General features: G+C 39.4%; 1 protein-coding gene across 3 annotated transcripts in view; it reads left to right on the forward strand.

The window, feature by feature from the left end:
• The window catches only part of LOC111875562 (XK-related protein 6), a 41,728-nt gene extending 22,260 nt beyond the window's left edge, over positions 1 to 19,468 (forward strand). Inside the window, exons 4-6 of one of the 3 annotated variants that reach the window (XM_023871904.2) lie at positions 4,948 to 5,103; positions 8,633 to 8,793; positions 17,593 to 19,468. In XM_023871904.2, coding sequence (XP_023727672.1) covers positions 4,948 to 5,103; positions 8,633 to 8,793; positions 17,593 to 17,652 — 377 coding nt within the window. In that variant the 3' untranslated portion in view covers positions 17,653 to 19,468. Of the gene's footprint in view, positions 1 to 4,947; positions 5,104 to 8,632; positions 13,359 to 17,592 lie in introns of those variants that run through there. The other 2 variants (XM_023871905.2, XM_023871903.2) reach the window with 2 other exon arrangements.
• The last annotated feature ends 1,136 nt before the right edge of the window (positions 19,469 to 20,604 follow it).

The raw sequence follows: 20,604 nt of genomic DNA on the forward strand, positions 1-20,604 counted from the left end.
AAAACAGGACCTGAAGATGGCACACATGTGCCAAAACAGGTCATCCTAGACAGCAATTCCATCTGCTGAAAATTGTATTATGTTGACAGGAATAAATAAGTATTATTTTATAGTGTTATATTTGAGCATCCTGTTCTATTGATGTATCTATCACTCACTCATTCACCTCCATCATCAGTGCAACTTAAAACTCTTCACAATTTCTCTAATTTAAAATAACATTAAAATCATATCAATCGCTACATTTTTCAGCATTACTTACCATCTTCAGGCAGTTGTTCACAAGGGACATACTTCGAGCTAGTGAGCACATACATACAAAAGGGGCAAACACATGGACACCGTGAAAGGAAAATAATGCGGCATGGAGAAAGAGTTTTACTCTCACACAGATGTATTTTAGTGTGAACAACAATAATGCAATAGCATTGAAATCTATTGACTTAAGATCAAGTGCTGTGTGGCAGTTTTCAAAAGTGAACAATTGCCTGGAGAGGGCCAAGTAAGGTCAAAACATGTAGGAATTGATGTGATTTTAATGTTATTTTAAATTAAAGAGAGATTGTGAACGTTTTTAAGTTGCATTAAAGATTGAGGTGAATGAGTGAGTTATCTGTTGTGATTTACACAACAGGATGCAACAAAATGTGTGAAAATCCCCGTGTTCATGAATTGCCTTTATGTGATGTGAAACTTAGAATCTGGTTCAGTCTTAGAGCTTGGTAATTAATAAGTGTATGTTTTATGAAGAAACAAATTCTGAACGTTATTTGAAATTAATTCTGGGACCTGTATTTAGTCAGCTGAGGAATAAGAAGCTTATGGCTATTTCATGCAGAACTGTGCCATGGCACACACAGTTGTAATTCTTTGGACAAGTTAATTGAAGCTTTTGGTGAGCAACCAATTGATCAAAGATTGTGGCCTGCACTTTTGCCTGATCTAAATCTGTGCGACTTTAATTTGTGGGGTACACTAAAAGATAAAGTTTATGTGTAGTCTTCACTCTTTTCAAGAACTGAAAGGAAATATTTGGCCATTCCCAGATAATAACTTTACTTTGAATGTAGGAACTTTTTTACCAAGATGTGAGACCTACACAGAAGCGCAAGGTTGCCAAATGAAGTGAAGTGAGATAAAATTCAGAGGAAAATGAGCCATGAAATCTTAGCACTTGCTATTGTGGGAAGCTTGCTATAACAGCTTACAGAAATCAGATTGGTCTTTAAATTAGATATCATGTAATATGAAACTGCAGTTATTAGTGTATATTGGGGAAAGATACATAATGAACAGTATAAATTCTGCCAGCCCAAAGTTGTTAGATTAAATGTGTAACTTCCAGATTATCATATACGAATGACTGAAATGTGAAATGACTTAGAAAATTTGAGTAACACATTTATTTCAGCATTTTATGTGTTTATTTATGGTTTATTTAATAATGCTTTCAGTAGCTCAGTTTCTACAACATTGTTCTGAGGGTATAAGGCAGCTGGAATACCTAGTCACCATAGTAATGGGATGGATGGCTGGCTGGAATTAGATTTTCAGCAGGGGCAAGAGATTTTGTCCTCTCCACAGAATCCAGCCTTGTATCCATTGAGTAAAAGAGGCCCACTCAGCCTCATATCCAATGGATAACAGGAACTCTTTCCCGGGGGTTAAGGTGGCTGGTGCTTGAAGTTCACCACTTACCTCCATCTGTTGTCACAGTGAAGACTGGTGGAAGTATACCTCCACTCTTCCATATGTCTCCATGGCGTGATGCTTAATTAAACACAGGGACAGCTTTACCCTTACATTACTTTACCTATCAGAGGGTATAAGAAGAGGTGAATTATTAATCTTTATTTCAGAGTAACTCAAACTTTATATTTGACCTGAAACAAAAGTGTATGCAAAGCACATGATTCAGGTTCATGAGATGGCTACTTAATTGAAGAAATGTAGAATTTTGCTTCCAGAGGATGAGACTGTACAGAAAATACACAAATGATGAGTATCTGATGGAAAGATTATGTGTTTTTGAGTATTTTCATTTGTTGATTTGAGGTATTAAGCCAGCCCAAGTAGAAAATGAAACTTGCAGGTTTTATATTCTATTAAGAATGTAGTGAAAACTAGACGCATGCCTAAAAAGCATCCCAAATCACTTGGTTGTGTAGAGTTGGTTATGCTGACTCTCCAAATGAACCACTTGCTGAAAATGGTCTGTATATACATGTACACAGCATAACTTTACAATCTTGTGACCACATTATTATAAAATAATCATCCATCCAGTGTAAGTCAGCATATATTTATGTAATGCCTTTACATGTTTTGGTCAGTTGTGATCATCTTCAGAAGGCAATAAGGACATGTTAAGGAACTACTTTTTACATTTATCATAGTACATGAGCTTAAAGTTTTGTATAAAGATTTTTAATAAAGGTAAAAGGTCTTTAAGTTAAAAATATATGATTAATGTTCTTAATATTTAAATTGTTGAATTGTGAGGTATGTGTCTCTGTACCTCTTCTGTCAAAACAGGAGATAAGGGTGTTATTTGCTATCTGAGGTCCAGACAGTGTTGTTTTCCCACCTTTTTTTAATATGATTATTTAAGGATATGTATTGTGTATTGAGGCCTCAGTACACAATGAAAGGAGAACCAACTTAACAACACAGATCCTTAACCAACCATATAAAAAGGGGGGGGGGGAACTATGCTGCCCAGACCTCAGAGGACTGCAAATAACACCCCAGTCTCCTGCTTTGACAGAAGGGGCACGGAGACACAAACCTCACCAGTTCAAAGTTTTAAATATTAAGAACATTAATATATTTTTAACTTAAACACCTTTTAACTTATTTTTTATTTGGTTTATCCTGGTCTGTCACACTAGCAATATTACAAAAGGTTCATCAACTCCGTCCAGTGTGACTGATAAAATGTTTTTTCTCATAACAACACAACACGGCCTGAACAGCAGGATGACACTAAAGAGTCCTGTTCATCAAATGACAGAACCAAGAAGTGGTAGACACCCAACTCTCTTTAAAGAGATGCAATCTATATGACACGAACTAAATTAACCATGGTTTATGCTAACCATCTTACAGTGTATACAATTTCTCACCTTATTCTTCACTTCCACACTACATGTTTCAGCACTAATGTGCCATCCTCAGGTGTCTTTATGCACGTTAAACTATTGTACTGCATGCCATGATGTCTTCATTCTAAAATGACTAAAATCTGTATTCATCATGTATGTGTAAATACAACATAATATTTGTTTTAACTATAGTATGGGCATCTATTAGCCATTAATGGGGCTACTTCAGGAAGTTATTTGAGCAGAAGATGTTATGTGTGTAAGTAGTTAGACTTGGTTATAGCTACTGCAGTATTAGTGACACCTTGGCTATAGCATCTAATACTGAGTAGCATTAATTATGTCTCCATAGAACACATGCTTTTCTGCTTCTATTAGAAAGACATATGTAGAATAACCAATTCATTTATAGTGACATTTGGCACCTTGTTCTCACCCCCTTCTTTGCATGCATGGACAGTGAGAAATTTAACAGGACTGTCTCATACCTTGTTTTAACAACCTTTCTAACAATCCTGAGTGATGCTGAGTACTCAACTACTCAATACCCTTAGAAAATACACTATACATTTAATGTTCAAGAAATATGTACATATCATTAAAATTACCATATTTACGCATGTATAGGCCGCGTGCGTGTATAGGCCGCAGCACAATTTTCAGACATAAATTATAGAAAAAATAATTTTCTTGGAATATTATTTCAGGAGTATTACACCCTGTATTACTAATTATGAATATATTTTTTTTAAATGAAGTGTGATTTCGAATATTTCGAATATAAGCCGCACCCCAGTTTTCCTCCGACAATATTGGCAAAAAATGTGCAGCCTATACACGCGTAAATATGGTATCATTTTTGAACATACTGTAGGATCTGGTTTACATTTAAAGTGCATTGTAGTGCTCTACAAAATGATCCTACATATTTCTTCTTGAACTATGATTTAGTTCCGTTTTTGGTTAGTGTGACAACCTTAAAATCATGACATAACGATATAAAACAGATGTTTTGAAAATATGGCACAGTTCAGATATTTGGGAACGACAATAAATCAAAACCTGATTCAGGAGGAAATTAAGAGGAGACTGAACCTGTGTAATGCTTGCTACCATTCAGTCCAGAACCTTTTGTCTTCCTGTCTGCTGTTTAAAAACGGGAATATTAGAATATACAGAACTATAATTTTGCCTGTGGTTCTGTATGGATGTGAAACTTGGTCTCTGACATTAAGGGAGGAACATAGACTGAGGGTGTTTGAGAACAGGGTGTTGAGAATATTTGGAATGAAGAGGGGTGAAGTGACAGGAGGTTGGCGAAAACTGCATCATGAGGAGCTTCATAACTTGTAATTTCTCCAAGTATAATTAGAATGATCAAGTCAAGGAGGATGAGGTGGGCAGGACATGTAGCATGAATGGGGAGACATGAATGCATGTAGGATATTGGTGGGAAAGCCAGAAGGAAAGAGACCACTGGGAAGACCAAGGTGTAGGTGGGTGAACAATATTAAAATGGGTCTTAGAGAGAGGATGGGATGGTATGGATTGAATTTATCTGGCTCATGATGGGGACCAGTGGATGGCTCTTGTGAACATGGTAATGAACCTTTGGGTTTCATAAAATGCTGGTAAATTCTTGAATAGTTGCAGATTTTGCTTCTCCTCAAGATGGAGTAAGTAAGTAAGTGACAACCATTTATAATGACATAATTTTCTCTGGCCCCTTGGGTAATGGTGTAACTGAGTTTGAGTGTAAATGATCTCTGTATAATGTTAGCTTGTGTAAACATACATGTATACATTCTTTTCCACTCATTAATTGTTAGCTAATATTTTCTAGGGTTGCATCAAGCTGGTTCAATCATCAGCTCATTACTTAGCATGGCATGGTCCATGGCTTCATATCATCGCTCTATTCGATTTGTTCAAGAGGATAAAGATAACATATCTTGGCCTGGCACAGTTATGCAGTTCCTGTGGCACTTTATGATAACAGGTATGATTCAGTTGGAAAAGTTGCAGAATCTGGTCAAATCAGTACTCTCTGTCCCTTTTCCCACTGTCCTTACTCTCACTTAGTGTCACATTCCTCAGGACTCTAATGTATGTAACTGAAGCCATAGTGTTTCCAACTTTCCTATATGTGTTGGATCTGAGGATCTCACAGCAGTGTTTATGAAAAATTCTCTCTTCTGGGATATAATGCCATGTAGACCAGTGAAAGTTAACCAACTTTTTGGAGGAACATTTTGCTTCCATCTTCAGGGTTAAGGAGGAAGCTAAGCAAGAAACCAGCATGTGGTAGTAGCCAGCAGAGCTCTGCTGCTGCAAAGTATGAATACACATAAGGAATGAAATAAAGCAGAATGAATTCAGAACATAAATGTATGACAGTGCTACAAACATCAAGACTTCATGTCGTTTACACATCTGTCTTTGTAACACTCACTTTGCAGAGCTGACTGCTAAGTTGATACACTGATATTAATAATATTATGCGACATAATTCAGAATAATATGGGAATGTACTGGAGGCATATATGTACATGCAGTGGTGACCAGATTCTGCATATGAGCATAAAGGTTTCACAGAATATCAATTACTCAGTCATTCCTGCTGCTAGATTCAGGCTGTTCCAGTATCTTGGGTGGAGGTATGTGTATGCAAGTTGTGTTATTACTTGTGTTGTCTTTCACTTTCTGCCATGTTCCCCCACCCCACCCTGACTTTCTGCTGAGTCAAGTACCACACACTGTTTTGACTCTATATATCTTCATTCTGACTTGTTCGTGACCGTACCATATTAACCTTTCTCTTTGAATTGTATTGCCTATACTGCTCTCATAATGTGTCATGTCTACAGAGTGTCCCAGGAGGAAAGGTCAATATTCTGGGAGTCATTTGTCATGATGGAGGAACCAGGAGTTGTGTCTCCACAACTGAGGTCTTTTTCTTCTGGCATTTTCTCTTACACGTTTCAGCACTTCAAGATAATACCAGCGATTCACTGTTTGGGCCTGATGTAAGATCTCATGATGCACAAAACCCTCAAAGTAAAAAAAACCCACCAACATTACTTTAACGTTCAACCTGACCCGCCGTGCCTTTTTCGGTCTCGGCAATTTTTTTCTCAACCCTCTCTGAAGACTGCATTTTTCAGTTCAACATCGTATCCATAAACCCATGTTTCATCGTCAGTTATAATTATTTTGAGAAAGTTTTCATCCTCGCTAGTGTGATCCAAAAGTTCCTGAAAGATGGCAACGAGACTATCTCTCTGATCCTGTGCCAGAAGTCATGGTACAAACTTTGAAAGTATCTTATGCATTTATAATTTTGTCATGACATGATCCTATCAGTATGTTGCACTCTTCCGTTATTTCCCACACTGTCAAACGACGATTAGAACGCACGATTTCACAAACTTGCGCAACATGAGCGGCGTCACATGAAGTTGAAGGCCGTCCCAGACGCGGTTCATCATGTGTTGAGTGTCAACCACCCTTAAATCGCTTAAACTATTCATAACAACGTGTAAGGCCCATGTACTGATCACCATAAACGTTTTTCATTATTTCACGAGTCTCCGTAAATATTTCCCCCAGTCTGAAGGAAAATTTATGTTGATACACCGGTTATGAATATCAGCTATCTCGAATATCGCAAGACACACTCTACACGCATAAACTAGTAACTCTAGGACAATGACTGATCATAGCAGGATGACACGATAAAAAGGATGATAATTAGGAAGCATGCCACTAAGCAGCACAATTACCTGACATTGCTAAGACGTCAAGTTGGCGTGCTATTTCAGAAGTTCCGAAACTTCTTGAACAGACCACATATAAGGAGGGTGATCAGACAACTCCCAGTTGAAATACTCAAGGAATGCTCGAGTGTGAGCAGCTGTATGTGGACACACATTGTCATGTAGGAGCATTACCCCGTTTCTCAGTATTCCACGTTTTTGTTCTGAATGGCTCTACACAGTTTTTTAGTGTTTCGCAGTAGACTTCTGATGTTACTGTGGTCCTTTGTTGCATGAATTCTACCATCAGCACTCCTTTGCTGTTCCAGAAACAGCTTTCTGGCAGACAATATTTGTTTAAACTTTTTCGGCTTGTTTGGTGAGTGTGTGTACATCCAGTGCTTTGACAGCTCTTTAATTGCAACATTCACAAATGAAACCCAGGTTTCATCACCTGTTCCTTGTATGACTTGAATGATAAATTCAATGCCACCTTTATGGTATCACTCTAAAAAAATAAAGTCGAATTCTCTGTGTATTTTGCGCACCCATGAGCATTTTCAGAACCCATCTTGCACAGAACTTATGATAGGCTAGCCTAACTGTGATAATCTCGTAGAGAGGAGTGTGTGAAATTAGTGGAAATTGACACGATAGTTCTGGAATTATGAAGCACTGTCTTTCTCAAATTTTATGTCAATATTTTGAACAAGATCATCACTGACTACAGATGGGCCACCACTTTCAATCTCCATTGTGAACATTTGTTTGTTCATGTTTGAACATTCTGCACTATTGCCCTAGAATTCATTCACCAATTACATTTGGCCATAAAACATGCATAATTCACAATGGATTTCCACAGCACTCATGTTTTTAGCATGAAAAGAGTGGATAACAGTGGGAATTTCGCAGCTGGCGGGATTATCAATCACAAGGCACATCATAAATCACCCTGTAGAGACAAGAACAAACACTAGGTGACCAGTTATGTGATAGTTTATGAGGGAATGAATCATGTGATGCTACCTCGCATGCATGAGCTCTCTTCTGCTCCTATATTGTCTAAAATAAGTGGAGGTTACTTTCTGAATAGCCCTTGTACAGACATGGCAGAGTAGTAGGTGCATTTTTGCAATTTCTTATTGTATTTGCAGAAATGAAGTGGGTGGGAATAAGCTGCCCTTTAACTGCAACCACTTATAAGAGACTGTTTTTTTTAAGTTATTCAGTGATGCTGTCTGTATTGAGACTATACTCATATAGTGTTGATATGAGATCCTATCTATTCTGAGTTGCAGTACCTAATCACTCTACAACCTGCATATCTTTGGGCATCTATATACAGACATGGAAGATAAGAGATTTAGGACAAACAGTAAGGTTGTAAATTCAGAAACTTTTAATCAAGGGACTTCTTTGAGTCAGGAAGAGGAACCTTCTAGATCAGTGGACAGAGTGACAATCGAAAGAATAGCAATTAGTTTTGAAAGTGACCTCAATACCTTGTACCGCCAAATCTCATTTTGAATATATTTCTGCAATACAGCTTTTGCTTCTGTTTCATAATAAGATATTGTAGAATACTAAGGAGAAATGGCTTAGTTGCTGGCTGAGTAGCTCTAGACAACATCATAGATTTAGAGTTGTGTTAAAGGAATATATGAAGGAGATAAGTTAAAAGTATTATTATACTTAACATATTAAATAACAGGTACTTGTTTCTTGATCATGGTTTATATGTTTCTTATATATACTCTTATTTCATTTCAGTTTCACGTATACTCTCAATAAGTCTAATAGCAACTTTATTTCCCACATGGACAGCACTGGCATGTGCAGTTCATTGGCTGGTAATGACTACTTGGCTGTCTTTCCTGGAACAAACGAAATTCTGCACATCATCGCAAGATAGTGCTACAGAGAAAGAACGTGTAGGTGAAATCCTCTTTGCTGCTATCTTGGGTTTAGTATACATTTTTACTTACATCACACCTCGTGAAGGCAGAACGCGTACAAGATATCTAGTGTATTATAGTATTTGTTTCATAGAGAACTTGGTATCAGCTATCATGTGGGCTGTTGAGGTCTATCCTCAAGTCCAAAATACATGGTACTTTATACCACTTCTCATATTTTCTATTGTGCCTTTTGTAATGGGAATTGTGTTCATGATTTTATATTATCTGTATTTTCATCCAAAACGAATCTCTCCAGCAAACCACATCCAGTCAAATTTCCCATTACCACATGATATAAATACCTCAGAACCTCAAGGATGAACATTTTGCATTTGAACTCTTGTCATTATAAAGTATATTTGTGTGTGAAAGCTACTTTTGAAGGACTGTAAGGTAGTATGACACAGCTTGTGTTTGAAGCTGATTTAAAATTAAGAACTTGCAGTTAAAGTACAGCACTTTCCTCAAAAGAGTTGTTTGTTTCTATTGTATTTTAATATTTATTTAAATATATTCAGGGCACCAAAAATGAAGCCAAAGTCTACTGGCTATCAGTGGGAAGTAGTATTACTCAGTTGTTATGCTTATGTATACTCATACCTGGCACTTGGAATAAAATAAAATGTGGGATGGTTTGTGTAGTTAGACAGGTGTCATGGTTTCATCTCTGTTCTCCTGAACAGTTGTATACATTGTTAACCCTTTCATAAGTATACAGACACATGGTCATTCTTTAACTTATTTTTTCAGTAGAGGGCACACATTAATATGCAGTGTTTTATCCAGAGAGTTTAAGCTGGAAGGAAATGAAAATTTTGGCGTACATGTTCACCCATCTGGATCCAAATCCCTGGTGGGCAGTCGAGTCAGTAAAACTGTTGACTTTTCACCCCGTGCAGTAGTGGCACAATATTTTACTCAAATTATCATAACTTTGTCTGTAGTGGAGATATTTACACATGTTTTGAAACAGAATAATGTGAAAATATTTATTTACAACACCAGCATATTTATTCAGGGTTACACACAAATATAAAATTGCCATAGTAACATTTGGCATGCAACAAATAGTTTCCCAAAACATTGTAAGGCTTGAAATGTTCAGTGCATAGTGGACCATCACAAGTATCACATTTACAGTCTCTTCTCATCTTCTTCATTCTGCAGTTGTGTTACCTTTCAATATTATTGGAGTTACCTTCACTAGAAAATGATGACCCAATAGTCTGGATGACAATTCATGTGGTGCTGTGGAATGTCTCTTCACTGCTAATTCTTTGGGATGTTTTGAGTATCTCCTCTCTTAACGTCTCTTTGAATACTTGAAATTTTCTGTATTTCTTCTAATTCACAGTTTTGTGCAGAATGTAGGTGCTCAGCAAGATCATGTCAAGAAGGTTAAGCATATCTTCTTGGGTGCTTCATTGTACTGCCACATTACTTGTAACTTAAGTATCTAATCCCCAGGGTCAATATCACACACGTTCATATTGTAGTTTGTGACTATTTTTGGTTTCAAGAGTGTTGCTCCAGTTTTTCAAACCACTTTTCTGGTTTCCTGGAAATGCAGTAACGTCATTGATGCAGTAAGCAACTGCCTCTCCTTTCTGTAGGGCATTTTTCTCAGGCTCCTTTGGTATGTGTTTTGCATTCAGTCACACTATTCCACAAACATTTGTTGCCACACAGTACAGTCTGTAGGACAGGTCAGGTGAAATGTAACCAGGTATCTACATACAGCTGATAACCTTCTTTCAGATGGTCACTCTTCCATCATATCAATTACAACCTGTGTACTATCAAGCATGTCACCTACTTTGTCTTTAATGATATCAGTTTTGAATGTACTAATGTATCTGGTCTTAGAATTGGATAGTTTGTAAAATTTTACTCCAAACCCTGCCCTCTTTGAATTCTTATATTGAATGAGGGGCAGTCTCTTCACCTACATTTCTTCAGTGATTCATCAATTTATATGGCTGGTGAAGGGGTATAACTGCACAAAAAGTGTTTCCAACCAAGTTAACAGTGGGCTTTACTTTCTGTAATTGGTCACTTCTGTCCATGTTTCATTGCTGACAAGATGAATAATTTTACAGTTTCCATTAACCTGTTCTTAGAAATTACAGTACTGAAGTATGGAGTACTGACACTAACATCAGTGGTCTCATAGTTCTGTGAAGCCAGTTTCCATCCCAAACCCATCAGTACTGTTAGTACACCATAAGTGCATCAGAATTTGTGTCAGTAAAATGTTCATCACCAGTGCACACATTGTTAACATACAATACAAAAAGAGTAGCCCTTCTTACTCATTCAGTTATGTCCAAATCTGATTGAATGCTGCTGGTACTAGTGAATGAATGAAGTTCTGGATGAAAAATATTGTCTTCCCAAGTCCAATCAACATCACCAACATCATGGACTCCATTCATATTGCCTTGTTCATCACAGCCCACACCCCTATTTTCATATTTGGAATCACTGACAGTGTCATATGAATTATTCACGCATGTAGATCCGTGTGAATTGACTCCTTCCGCTTCATTGCTGGACATGAAATCAAAGTCACGGACATACAGTAAATTAATGTTTTCATCTTCACGAGAAACAGACACATGCTCCTTCACCTTAGCCATGGTGAACACCGAATTTACATTCTTAAAAGATTGTATAGCACCTGATTTGAACACTGAATTGTGTTAGTAATATATTGTGATGTGCTGGCTGAAAGCCGGACTATAAGACGTCCACCACTACTCAGTGACTAGCAATTCCTAGGCAGTGATGCCTAGGAAAACGTTGCCCCGGAAATGGAAGTCTAACAGTGGGGTTTCCACCATTACAAACGAATTGTTTGAGGCAGACGCGTATTCCCATATTTGTTGAATAGCAGCGGGCAAAATTAACCCTTCGACAAGGTGTTCACTGTTCAGTTCGAGTGCAAGATATAACAGTTCATATGCGGCAAGAGACAAGCAGAGTTCATATCCGACAAGGGACCAAGGACAGTTGAGCTCCGAGCAGAGCAGAAGACACTCCACTGAGATCAGCGGTGCAACATTGAAGAATAAACGTCTAAAGGACATTATAAGTGTGAATAATTGTATTTGCGAGTGTAAAGAGTGAGTGTCCAATACATATGCGTTCAAATCCGAGGCCCATGTGAATTTTCTTGTCGCGTTGCCTAGCAAACACGCGGCAACTGGTGTCAGAAGTGGGATTGGCTTGGATTGTGGAACAGATTATTGGACCAAGAGCGCAAGTACAACACCACACCAAAACAAAAGGAGTCACAGCAGATGGAACTCTGCTGGCCATGCGAGAAAACATGAAAGCCATCCAGGCAAAGGCGGACACCAATATGAGAGCCAGCCAAGAACGGATGATGCAACAGCTTCTGGCCAATGGAGAAGCCATTCAAGAACGAATGATAGCCAAAATGGACACCGATAGGAAGGCTGACAGATATGAAAGGAAAGCGTGGGAAGAAGGGATGACCGCAAGAATGAAAGCCATGCGGGACAAGAGAATGGAAGTGGACAGAAAAACTGTGCAGGAAGAAATCAAAGCCAAAAGAGACGATGGCCTACCAAGAAAAGACGGAGGCATGTTTGGAAGAAGAGCCAATCTCAGCGGAAACGAAACCTGAGGCAGCAGAACAATCCAAGGTCCCTAAAAAAGACGCCAAAATGATGCCGGTCGGAGGATCGAGGAAGAGGCGTAGGGACCGGAAGTTAGCTACAGAGCGGCAAGGAAAACCAAAGGAACGGACCGAGGGCAAGGATGGGTGCCGAAAGATAGGAAGGCTATCGCCCGCAGGGAGATGACATGGGAAAATTGTGGATCCCAGAAGAGACTGGCCATCTCCCGCAGAGGGACGACCTACTGTGCAGGAGTGCCACGGCGCAAGGAAAACGCCATCAGGATAGTTCGGGCCAGGGACAATGTGTTATGAGGAGCCCCGAAAGAACTGACGCTCAGGAGGAGACATCAGCAGAGGCCGGAATGCAAAAGTGGAATTAAGGATCAAGGCGGCAAGTGGCCGCTAAACAAGAGATAGAAGAGGACAACTGATCAGTGTTGGAGAGTGAAGATCGGGACAGCCACACCTCTGGGAAGAAGAGGGTCGGCCTACAACACTGTCAAGGAGACCCTAGAGCTGGAATTCGTGAAGATAGCAACCAGGATGTTTGGTGGGTTGCGGAAGGTGAGAAACTCGACGCTGTGGAGGTATCGGCACCCTTCAGAGCGACAAAACAAGGATTGGACACTGTGGAGGGGTGGACCCCCTCCAAAACGAAAAAAGCAGCAGCAAACAGAGCAGGGGCCGGTAATGTAGAAGCACGGGCCTCCCCAGCTAGAGTGAGTGGGATGTAGCGCTCAGAAGATGAACAGAACAGGCAGGAAGCCGTCACAAGCAGGAACCCTCGGAAACGAAAGAAAGGGAAATACCGTTAAGCTGTTCAGGACGAACAACCTTAAGGAGGGAGCAATGTGATGTGCTGCCTGAAAGCCAGACTATAAGATGTCCATCACTACTCNAAAGCAGCAGCAAACAGAGCAGGGGCCGGTAATGTAGAAGCACGGGCCTCCCCAGCTAGAGTGAGTGGGATGTAGCGCTCAGAAGATGAACAGAACAGGCAGGAAGCCGTCACAAGCAGGAACACTTGGAAACGAAAGAAAGGGAAATACCGTTAGGCTGTTCGGGATGAACAACCTTAAGGAGGGAGCAATGTGACGTGCTGCCTGAAAGCCAGACTATAAGATGTCCCTCACTACTCAACGACTAGCAATTCCTAGGCAGCAATGCCTAGGAAATCATTGCCCCGGAAATGAAAATCTAACAGTGGGGTTTCCACTGATGCACACGAATTGTTTGAGGCAGATACGTATTCCTGTATTCATTGCATAGCAGTGGGCGAATTAACCCTTCGACAAGGTGTTCCCTATTCAGTCTGAGTGCAAGGTATAACAGTTCGTATTCAGCAAGAGACCAGCAGAGTTCTTATCTGACTAGAGCCGAAGAATTCGTATCCAACAAGGGACCAAGGACAGTTGAGCTCCGAGCATAGCAGAAGACACTCCACCGAGATCAGCTGTGTAACATTGAAGAAGAAACGTCTAAAGGACATTATAAGTGTGAATAATTGTATTTGCGAATGTAAAGAGTGAATGTCCAATAAATATTCCTTCAAATCCGAGACCCATGTGAATGTTCTTGTCGCGTTGCCTAGTTTATTATGAAATAGTAATACCACCAATCTCCAGATGTCACAAGAAGCTCCTTTAAGCAGTTGTTTGCATTTTGCATATCAATCTATGAGGCAGTGATGGCCATGTACATGAGAGCATATAAGTATGCTTATGGGTGCAAATGGGTTAAATGCACTTTCTTTTATTTATATATCATACAAAATTTAATGTCAACAGTTTTTATTTGCAATTATTATATTTAAGAAATAGGAATAAAATATAATATCAGCAGTATGATAACCATTAATCAGCTATATAGTTTAAAAATCACAGGGTATATTATCAAGAAAATCAGTGCTGTACAGTAATCATATTGTCATGTGATCAAGTGACTATAGACAGGGTTTGGATTATTAATTGGATTTCTTGGACAGAGTAACACAACTTGTGACTACACTTTGCAGATCAGTATCACACAAAGACTAGTGTTCTCAGGCATGGTCTTCATTGCTCTGCTTGGTAACGTCTTCCAACAGTGGATCTTCCTTTGCTTTTGGACCTCCCTCCTCGCAGGCTGGCAGACATCTCAGACAAGCCTCCTGCTCTTCTAACTGCCATCTCAAGATTCCCGTAATGGCAGTTGGTCCCTGGTATATAGCCTCAGTACAGACCACACAAAAAACACTACTTCCATTATTGTATGTTCTCTCATTGCTGGGGAAACAGAATTTTCCCAGAGCTGTTCCCTAGCAACGGTTTTTGTACTGTCATCTGTTTTCACATCTGTTAATTGGCAGTGGGTCTACATGCCACAGTACTGTTCTCTGTGTTGTCTTTAAGAATATATCAGTTCAATGATAAATCCAAGGATAACTCATTGGGACTTTCAGTTCTGATCTTCACACAGTCCTGCAGCATTTCCTGTTTCATTCGGTTTTGCCATCACTATGCTCATTGTGCTGAAGGAATGTTCAGCACTGGTCACCATGTCACCATGATGCTGCCATAACACAACTTGACTACAGTGGACTGGAAATTTATTTGCCAATGAACTTCAGTTATACTGGGTATTTCTAGCAGTGGCTCTTCCAGGATAGACTAGACATCATGCAGTATCCTTTCATGTTTTGATGCTTTCTGGGACAAGTTGTAGATGTCATTTAAGATGTGTAACACATGTTTAATGGTTGAATATTTATTATTTGCACTAATTAACACTACTGAGAATATATATGGTGGCAGTGAAGTATGGTATTTCTCTTCTGACCATTTCTGAAACTTTTCTTTGTACTCCACTAATATTCCCCAAGAAATCTGCAGCTCCATCAAAGGCACAGACTACTAAATATTTTAAATCAGTGCCACTCTGTCTTAATTCTTTCATGATAGTTTGAGTTACGGTATCTGCATCTGTTTTTTGCACTTTCAACAAACACACAAACATTTCTTGATATTACTTCTGTCATATACAAAATATAATAAGATTGTTAGTTCCATGACATTACTCGTATTAATATTCGTTGATTTATCAGCTGTTTAGGAGAAGTATTTATCTTTCAAGTTCTTTACATTGTGCCTATCAAGTAAATTGCCAGTACATTAAATTCTGATCCATTTGTCTTCTGTTTGTTTAATGGCTGCTTTGCTCTTCTACACAGGCATTGAGGGCTTTTAATGCATGTAATTAGAATTTGTTTCAGTAACAGTTCAAATTGACGGTCACGGTAGCCGTGCGGTCTAAGGCATGTACTGTCTTCGCTCACTTGGAAACCGGGATCGTGAGTTCAAATCCCACTCAGGGCATGGATCTTTAGTTTGTGTGTGCGTTTTTCTGTGTTTGTGTACAGGTAGAGGCCTTGTGATGAGCTGATCACCCACCCAAGGAGTCCTATCGAATGTGTAAGATCTAGAAAAACTGAAGTGAATGGAAAAGTTCGTGGAGGTAGGCCTAGGCCCACTGGGGCTGTAGTGCCAAGGAAAAGGAAACAGTTCAAATCTGGTTGTGAGAGGAATTTCTTCCTTAGCCAGAAGATTAAAAACTATGACAGCATAGAGAGATTTTCAGTTTTAATATTTTTTTCATTTTCACAGCATGAATTGGCTTATGCAGTGCTTGCATACATATTTCTCCATGGAGACGTGGTGTGCATGCTTTCTGAGCTTGTTTGGCCAAACTGCGAAACTGAATAAGTTTAATTTTAAATGCAAAAATAAAAGTGATATATTTTCACTGGGTGACATTATATTCAACCAGGGGTGAATAGGATAATTTTAAATTTGCTAAAAAAGCACTGCATGTACTGTATGAACCCAGCTGGGAAGAATGAGGGAATTTCTTTCTACAGTATAAGCAGTCAATAAGGGGTGATTCTATTTACTCCGTGTTAGATGATAGTGGAGATGACTGACAGAAGGACGAACAACTTACACAGACTGAACTGCAGTGGGGTATTGGTTTAACTTACTGATTGTTAGAGATGAAAGGTGTAGAAAGCATGTGGAAAGTGCTGCACTATATTCTACTCCTAACATGGGAGTGCAGTGTCTTGTATCTTGATAGTACAACTTAGGCAGTATGAAAAATACACCTCTGTTGTAAATCTAGGCACCCAATTAGGTCAGCAATGATCCTAACGTTATAGTCATTATTGATTCAAAACTTGGGAATTGATTGTACAGATTGGCTGGCATGTGTGTTCCATAACCTAACATGGATTACTTCACGATCTGAACTGTATTAACAGTTACAATTCTAGATAAAATTGTCAGTGGAATTTGTATGATTTCCTCCCCATAATATTATGCCTAAGGAAACTGGTGAATGGATTATTATTATTCTGGTTAATTTAATATATGTATGTTTGATGGAATAGGCAAACATTATACTGCTGCTGGATTCCTTAGTGTAATTTGCAGTGGTCAGGAAATCACAATTTTTCAGCCCTGTAACAAATCATGCATAATCCACTGATAACATTGTTTACTGACTATGAATAATGCACAGGCAAAGCCTGTGATGATATAAAGGCTTAGCCATTCTGTTGTTTTAAAACAGACACAGAAATGCCTGTTTTATAATGTGTGATGGATTTGTTCAATAATGCTCATATGAGTTCATTCAGTAATGCCCTTAATTAGACTATAATTGAAGTTTAACATTGATAGAACACTTGAAGTCTTGTATACTCATTTAAAAAATCAGGAGATTAAGCAATATCTGTATGTAAATTTGTATAATAAATAAGAATTTTATATTTCACACCACCACCACTACTACTACTACTACTACTACCACCACCACCACTACTACTACTACTACCACCACCACCACCACTACTGCTGCTGCTACTACTACTTTCCTTGTAAGGAAAGACATTTAGGATTAAATATGAGAAGTACAAAAGAATTGGAGCACGATGAGAATTAGGGCAGATGAACCAACAATTTTCATACATTCTACTAAAGTAAAATGTTTTTTAAGATTGCCAACTGGCAGAGAGCAGTTATATTTTCTCTTAAAAAGGATTTCTTATGCTCGACAATTATAATTTACTTGTGCTCAACCATTTGAACCAGAAGATGCAGAACTGCCTTTCCAGAAGCCTCATCACTAATAGTCAAGAAGTTCACACCTGAGAGGCAGCAAAACTTCAAAGAAGGCATATGTGCAGTGCTGGATCAACTGATGGACCAACAGGAGGAAGAAAATCATCCGTATATGATTGCAATACGGATATCCCAAGGCCTAAGTGTTTTGTCTGATAGCTACTTTCCTTCAGAAAACAACTGTGCCACTATGAAATACAGTCAGGTTATCAATGTGGGAACTGCAATCAGTGACTCAGATTGTGTGCTAGTGATAGGATGTTGTATATAATACTAAGAGGTTGCTGGTGTGATCTTATTCTGAATGTTCATACCCTAACAGAAGATAAAACTGATGACAGAAAGGACAGCTTCTATAAGGAACTAGAACATGTCTTCAAAAAAATACCCCAAGTGCCACATGAATACAAGGTGTTACCAGAAAGTTTCTGGATTGCTGGGTGTCCAGCTGTTGTGTTCCGCCATGGTCTTTTAACTGCTGTCGAAACAGCCAGTGATGTTCATCTGTTGAATTTAGGGGTCTGCAACATGCCTGCACCCTTTCTCGTTCTTTGGTAAGACCCGCGCTCAGTTTGGGCTTCCACTTGTGATATCTTGGCCTCCAGTCCTCCTTGCATGGTACCAACTATGGTTCTCGTCATCGTGTCTCAACCTGGATCATGAGGCCTAGCTCTCCGTGAAGGCGCTCCCATGTATGTTATGGTTTCCAGGAAGCTTTGTCTGCATATCGACACACATCCCCATGTTTATTGCGGCCTTCATCTTCCCCTGATGTGTGTTCAGTTTGGCTTTCATTTTTTCTTCTGTCCTGGCTTGGTGGATATCCATCTGGGAGATGAGAGCACCTATTCGGCTTTTCATTTCTTCTTGACTGGTCCACATATCTTCTCCAAGGACCACAATCTTTTCATTACTGGCCTCTACCTTGGCATGGTAGATATCCATGTGGGAAGTGAGGGAACCAACGTAGGCTTTCATCTCCTGTTGGCTGGCATTCGTTTTTTATTGCATGACATCAATCTTGGCCAGAAGGCATTCCATCATTTAGTATAACGATATAACAATTCAATGTCTTCAGCCCAATTGTTCAATCCAATTCAAATTGACACCAGCTGTCATGATTTTAGTGACTACAGTCGGGGGTTGGATCAGTAGCTGGATTTATTGAACTCTTAAAACATGTAACTACAAATAAGGATTATTCTCTCACACTTCAACATATTTCACAAATCACTATAGCACACACTAGCGGTTGTTTGGTAGCAGCTTCCAAAAGCATACGTTCTCCTTCCTCTCAGTTCCCGAACTGTCCCTACTTCAGCTACCAGTTTCCCGCAGCAACAGCTCTCAACAACTGAATATCAGCTGTTATCTGACTCAATGTCAAAGTTATTTTATGACTGATGGTCAGTCAGCCATTCTGTCTTGGTGTCAAGCCCCATCTTGGGTCCAAGACAAGATTTTCTTTACTGTCAGACAGTTGGGGGTTTGTTGATGTGGGCCACCCTCTGTGATGAGGCGAGTCTGTAATTTACAATTGCTGCTTGCCCTCACCAGCCCAGTCTTTTTTGGGTGAGTCCTACAGGATTGATGACCATATTTTACTGTCTCATGCTGGAGACTCCTGAAATCTGAAGGGCCTAGCCCCATATTTATATCCCTCAGGAACAGGGTAGTCCAGTTTTACCCCCAGACACTGGGTTCCATTCTTGTTGCCTCCTATGACTCGCAGGGCAACGGTGAAGGTATTCAAACCCTCCTCTGCATGGGCAACTAACCAAAGTCAAAGTCAAAGTCACATTGCGACTGACGGCCAGTCAGTCAGTCAGTAAGTCTTGGTGTCGAGCACCCTCCTGGGGCTCATGACCAGATATTTATTACTGTTTGACAGTTACAGTCTTGTTTCTGTGGGCGCCCTCTCTGACGAGAGGATGGGTCTGTCTTTTTTATATGCTCCTGGTCCTTGCCAGTGCAGTATTTCTCGGGTCCGAGTCCCTTGGTACTCGAGACCATATATTACTGTCTCAAATTTGAGACTTCCCTATTCGTCGCCTCCTACGACTCGCAGGGTCACGGTGGAGGTATTCGACCCCCGCCTCCACACGGGTTCCGGCAACTAACCCCTAATTTTTTCTGCTTATAATATCTCGGCACAGACGGCATGGAAAACACTATTCCTCTGTTGCAGTGCAACTGTTGCTTAGCAATGTCGTGATGTATTCCACTGTTGCATGCACAGCCGTCACCACAAACTATGCAGAAACACCATTCCTCTGTTGTTTATGGGCCACTGACTAGTTAACAGACAGCTGTTGTTACTACACAATTCTTGCTCTCAGTGAATATGCCACAATATAATCACGGAACTAAATAGAAATCACAAATGTATATTCCAGGAAATTTTAAGATTGTTCTCATGGTAGTTTTGATGGCAAGGAAAATGAAGACTCATGAACTTAAAATCCAAGTTTCACTGTATTTGCTTTGAGTGATGCATGATTATTATGACTGGCTGTCAGTAAATGTAAGTAACCCAGTAAAGTGAGCTACATGAATGTCATCACTTCTTATTTCATAAATCATCTGTCCTATTTGAATGCCAGAGAGATGAACTCACAACACCTATCATCAACTAGCCTGTGAAGATAATCAAGGTGTATAAGTACTTACTGTTAAAGCTACAGGCTGAGACAAGAAGTACTTTAGTTTAAGTTTTAAGGCTTTCAAGGTAGTTTGCTGAAAATTGTGTTTATATGTATCTGAAGTAGTAGTCTATGGAACTGTGAATAATACTCATCTTCTATTTAGTGGATCAGATGTAATGTTACCCCAAATATGAAGACTTCCCATTTATACAAAATGGCAAACTAATTCACCACTACACAGTGGTGTAACAAAAATGAAAACAACCGCTTGAACTACTAGTGTGCAAAGCCATTTTGAATTCCACTTCTTCAGTGTCAATGTCCCAGGAAGACCTGA

The sequence above is a fragment of the Cryptotermes secundus genome, unplaced genomic scaffold, assembly GCF_002891405.2.
Source record: "Cryptotermes secundus unplaced genomic scaffold, Csec_1.0 scaffold1251, whole genome shotgun sequence".
Taxonomy (NCBI): Eukaryota; Metazoa; Arthropoda; class Insecta; order Blattodea; family Kalotermitidae; genus Cryptotermes; species Cryptotermes secundus.